This window comes from Orycteropus afer, unplaced genomic scaffold (assembly GCF_000298275.1).
Source record: "Orycteropus afer afer isolate SDZICR_OR568_19922 unplaced genomic scaffold, OryAfe1.0 scaffold00309, whole genome shotgun sequence".
NCBI classification, from domain to species: domain Eukaryota; kingdom Metazoa; phylum Chordata; class Mammalia; order Tubulidentata; family Orycteropodidae; genus Orycteropus; species Orycteropus afer.
This window is the reverse complement of record NW_006921896.1, coordinates 4,097,663-4,101,846: the sequence shown is the minus strand read 5'-3', so window position 1 is coordinate 4,101,846 and position 4,184 is coordinate 4,097,663. Positions and strand designations below refer to the sequence as shown.

General features: G+C 38.2%; 1 protein-coding gene across 1 annotated transcript in view; it reads right to left on the bottom strand.

Annotated features, from left to right (window-relative positions):
- LOC103206264 (estradiol 17-beta-dehydrogenase 11) overlaps positions 1–4,184 on the bottom strand; it is a 137,131-nt gene that overhangs the window by 26,909 nt on the left and 106,038 nt on the right. The window contains 1 exon segment of the mRNA XM_007951707.2: positions 979–1,110. Within this exon segment, the coding sequence (XP_007949898.2) occupies positions 979–1,110 (132 nt within the window).

The following is a 4,184-nucleotide window of genomic DNA, read 5'->3' as shown; positions in this document are numbered from 1 at the left end:
GTCGCTATGAGTCGGAAACGACTCGACGGCACTTAACAACAACAACAACAAACTTCTCAAGTCCCACGATCCTTCACCTCTTGTCTATCATGCCTTTTATCATCTCATGTACTAAATGGGGATAATAATCTAGAATTATTACAAAAGAATTTATACATAATGTGAAATTATTCAACACTTATGTGGTTACATCATCAAAACACTGAAGTAACCAGTTATATTCCAGTGGTCACTGAGCACAATATGTACTTAAGTGTTTATGTGCTACGAATGCAGAACCAAATCAGACAAAATTCCTGTTCTCAAATATCCTATCTTTTAACAGAGGTATAAAGAAAGGGAAACACATCATAAAAGTACAAAGACAGATGTCAATGACTTGGGAATGTTAACATAAAATAAAAATGTATTTTCACCAACTCACATATTCTTTTCAGATTGTGTACCCTAAACTTGTATCTAAGAAAACGTGTGAGAAACTCTTTCAGGAACTGGCTTTTTCAGCATATTTTGACTCTTCAGACACACACACACACACACACACACAATTTAAGACTTTGAATGGTGAGGTTCATAACTAAGTCTGCAATTTTGGGACCAGGAAATAACATGAGTGGAGCTCTCATGAAAATCTGAAAGCAAACTGTGTTCACCTTTTATAGAATTGCAGATGACTCATTTCCTTTATCTTCAAACAGGATCATACAGAGATATAAGAACCTAGCTTAGAATTAAAACACACACAGGCTGAAGTTCATTACTAGCATTACTGTTATATATGGGAGGAGGAAGAATTAATGGACTAATTGATGGGACTGGTCATGGCTCAAAAAGTAATCACTTTAATGTTATCACTAGCAACTGGAGAAAAGTTTACTATTGATTCCATATTTCCTTATGTCTGCTGGAAGCGTGACGTTAAACATAATCTTTAGGTTATTCAAAAGGGAATGCTTTTGTAATAGAAATCATACTTACCCAGAAATGGGCAAGTACATTAACTTCAAAAGTCTTTTCAATCTGAGGGTCTTGTGTAGCCATCAAATCCGATGTGAACACTACACCAGCATTATTTATTAAAATACTCACATCTCCAATTTCTGCCTTCACCTTTAAATATAAAATAAGAGAAATATATATACATCATCAAGAAGTATGAAGGTAGGTTTGAATGCAACAGTTATTAAAGGAATATGGATTTCTCTACTAGATGTGGAAAATGTGTTGTTTCACAAATCTATTGCACACATAAAAAAAGGAAAAAAAAATTTTTATTTTAGGTCAAACCAAACCACACTCACTGCCATTGAGTCAGTCCTGATGCATAGCAACCCCTCCTGGGTTTCTGAGGCAGTACAGATTTTTTTTTTTTTTTTTAATTTTAGGTAATTATGTACAAAACAGGAGCCCTGGTGGTGCAGTGGTTAAGAACTTGGCTGCTAACCAAAAGATCAACAGTTCAAACCCACCAGCCGCACTGCAAGAGAAAGATGAGGCAGTCTGCTTCCATAAATATTCTAGCCTTGGAAACCCTATGGGGCAGTTCTCCTCTATTCCATAGGGCTATTATGAGTCAGAATTTGACTTGACAGCAGTGGGTTATGTGCAAAACAATTCTATCAGTCTACTAAGCAGAAATTTGATGTTGCAATTTAGTGTCTTGACTTGCTCTATTGATTACAGCCCAAGAGACATTTAGTTAAAGGAAACATAACCAGTGACAAATAAGCAGCATTTATTTTTAAATACTACTTCAAAAGGTAAGCAAAAAAAAAAAAAGTTAACAAATTCAGAATTGCTAACCAAAATCTCTGGTTCAAACCCACCAGCCACTCCATGGGAGACAAGATATGGTACAGTCTGCTTCCATAAAGATTAAAAACAAAACAAAACAAAAACCTCATTGCCATAGAGTTGATTCCAACTCATAGAAGTGTGGGCAATCTACTTCTATAGTAATACTGCCTCAGAAACCCAAGGAGGGGTCGCTATGAGTCGGGTCCGACTTGATGGCACATAACAACAACAAAAAATCTTATAGAAGTAGATTGCCCCATCTTCCTCCCATGGAGCAGCTGGTGGGTTTGAACCACTGACCTTATGGTTAGTAACCAAATATCTTACCCACTATGCCACCAGAGCCCTTTTCAATAAAGATTACAGCCTTGAAAACCCTATGGAGAGGTTATACTCTGTCATACAGGGTCACTCTAAGTCAGAATCCATGTGAGGGCAATGGATTGTTTCTCTTTCCTTTTGGTATGGGGAATTATGCAAATTTGATTACATCATTAATTTGGCCACATCTATTTCTTTATTTCTATTCTTTTATTTTCATGGTCACTCCATTCTATTGCTAACCAATATTTTTCCTTTGGGTGGCAGCAGGCTTAGAGGTGAAGAGCTGTCAACCTTCAGTCCTGGCTCTGCCACTCACTATCTTTTGGGCCTTGAACAAGCTATTTAACCTCTCAAAACTTCAATTCTTCCTCTGATAAATAGAATAGTAACACAGCTTCCTTATGAGTTGTTGTGGGAACAAATGAAATAATGCATGTAAAGGGGCTACCACTGTATCTGGCATACATAGTGTATTGGTTACTTAGTGCCACTCTGACAGGAATATACCACAAATGGGATGGCTTGAACAGACAGTTTATTCTCTTACAGTCTGGAGGCTTTAAGTCCGAGTTCAAAGTGCCAGGCTCTAGGGGCTGGGTGAAAGCCCCTCAACCTTGGGCTTCAGTTCTGCCTCCTGCTCCTGGCCCACTGGAGCTAGAGGGTTTTCTTCACTCAGACAGCTGCTGGCTGCTGAGGCTGACAAGCCCAATGCTGACAAGTACAAAGGCACAGTCCCGATGTTACCAAACCACACGGCAGGCCATTAATTTAAGTTCATTGAAAGTCCCAAGGTCAGCAGAGCATGGCAGGCTGCTGAATAACACCACAACTACATGCCAGGTTCAAGCGTGCCATAATCTGGAGACCATTCTCAAAGCTGCTTCTTATATACAGGAAGCAGACCACATCCCTAAAGCAACTCTTCAGCTGATGGTGGTAGATTCCACTGTGGAGTTGACTGCCAGTCTCATCATGGGGAATAACTACCACCAGCTGCCCAGCCACTCAACCAGACCCAGCCAAGGTGACATACAACTTTAACTACCACACATAGTAAACTACATTATATATAAAGCAATAAATACTATTATTACATGTCCATTTACATATGGCTACAACTAGCGTGGGAGCTCTGGTGGCATAGTGCCTAAGGCATGTGACTGTTAACAAGAAGGCTGGAGGTTCAAATCCACCAGCCACTCCTCAAAGGAAGACTAGGCAATCTACTTCCGTAGAGATACTGCCTCAGAAACCCAAGAAGAGGTCACTATGAGTCGGTTTTTTTGTTTGTTTGTTTTTTTTCAACCTTCTGTGATATGGATACACAAATATGAGGTAAACAATATAAAAATACATCTATGTGCATTTCTAATATATATATGTGGTGTATGCATGTTTTCTCTTATGATAATACATCTATTTTGGTATTAATTCAGAAGAAAGAATATTTGAGAAATTAAAATGCTCTGTGAAAGGGTTTATATAAGTTTGAAGGCCAGATTCAAAGGTCATTGCAGCTCTCATAGATAAGATAATTTCAGTTGAGAAAATATTACCAAAGGAACAAGGCTAGCTGCCAAGAGTAACAGAAGTCATCCACTGAATTGTAAAGACTATTTGTACTCAACAAGGAAGACCTGCAAGTAATAGTTTTTTTAAAAAACAATTTTCTACCTTTTGGATGCTAACATAATTAGTAGCAGTATCTGTAACTAAGAAAGCTCACAGATCTTGACATTTAAGCTTGACTTTTCATAAGACTGGAAGAACACAGGTTCTCACAACAACTCAACGAAATGGCATAGTATGCCCACTTACAAATGAGAAACATGAAGCACAGAATGGTTAAGCTTCTTGCCCAAGGTCACATGGCTAGTAAATGATGGAGCTGGGATTCTCCCAGGTATATATGACATCAAGGAAAAAGAAACCTGGTGCACCAAAGTCCATAAATGACCCAGCAGGATGTCAGAGAGAAGCCCTATTATATATATATATACACACACACACACACACACACACACACACATATACATATATATATATATATACACATATACAAA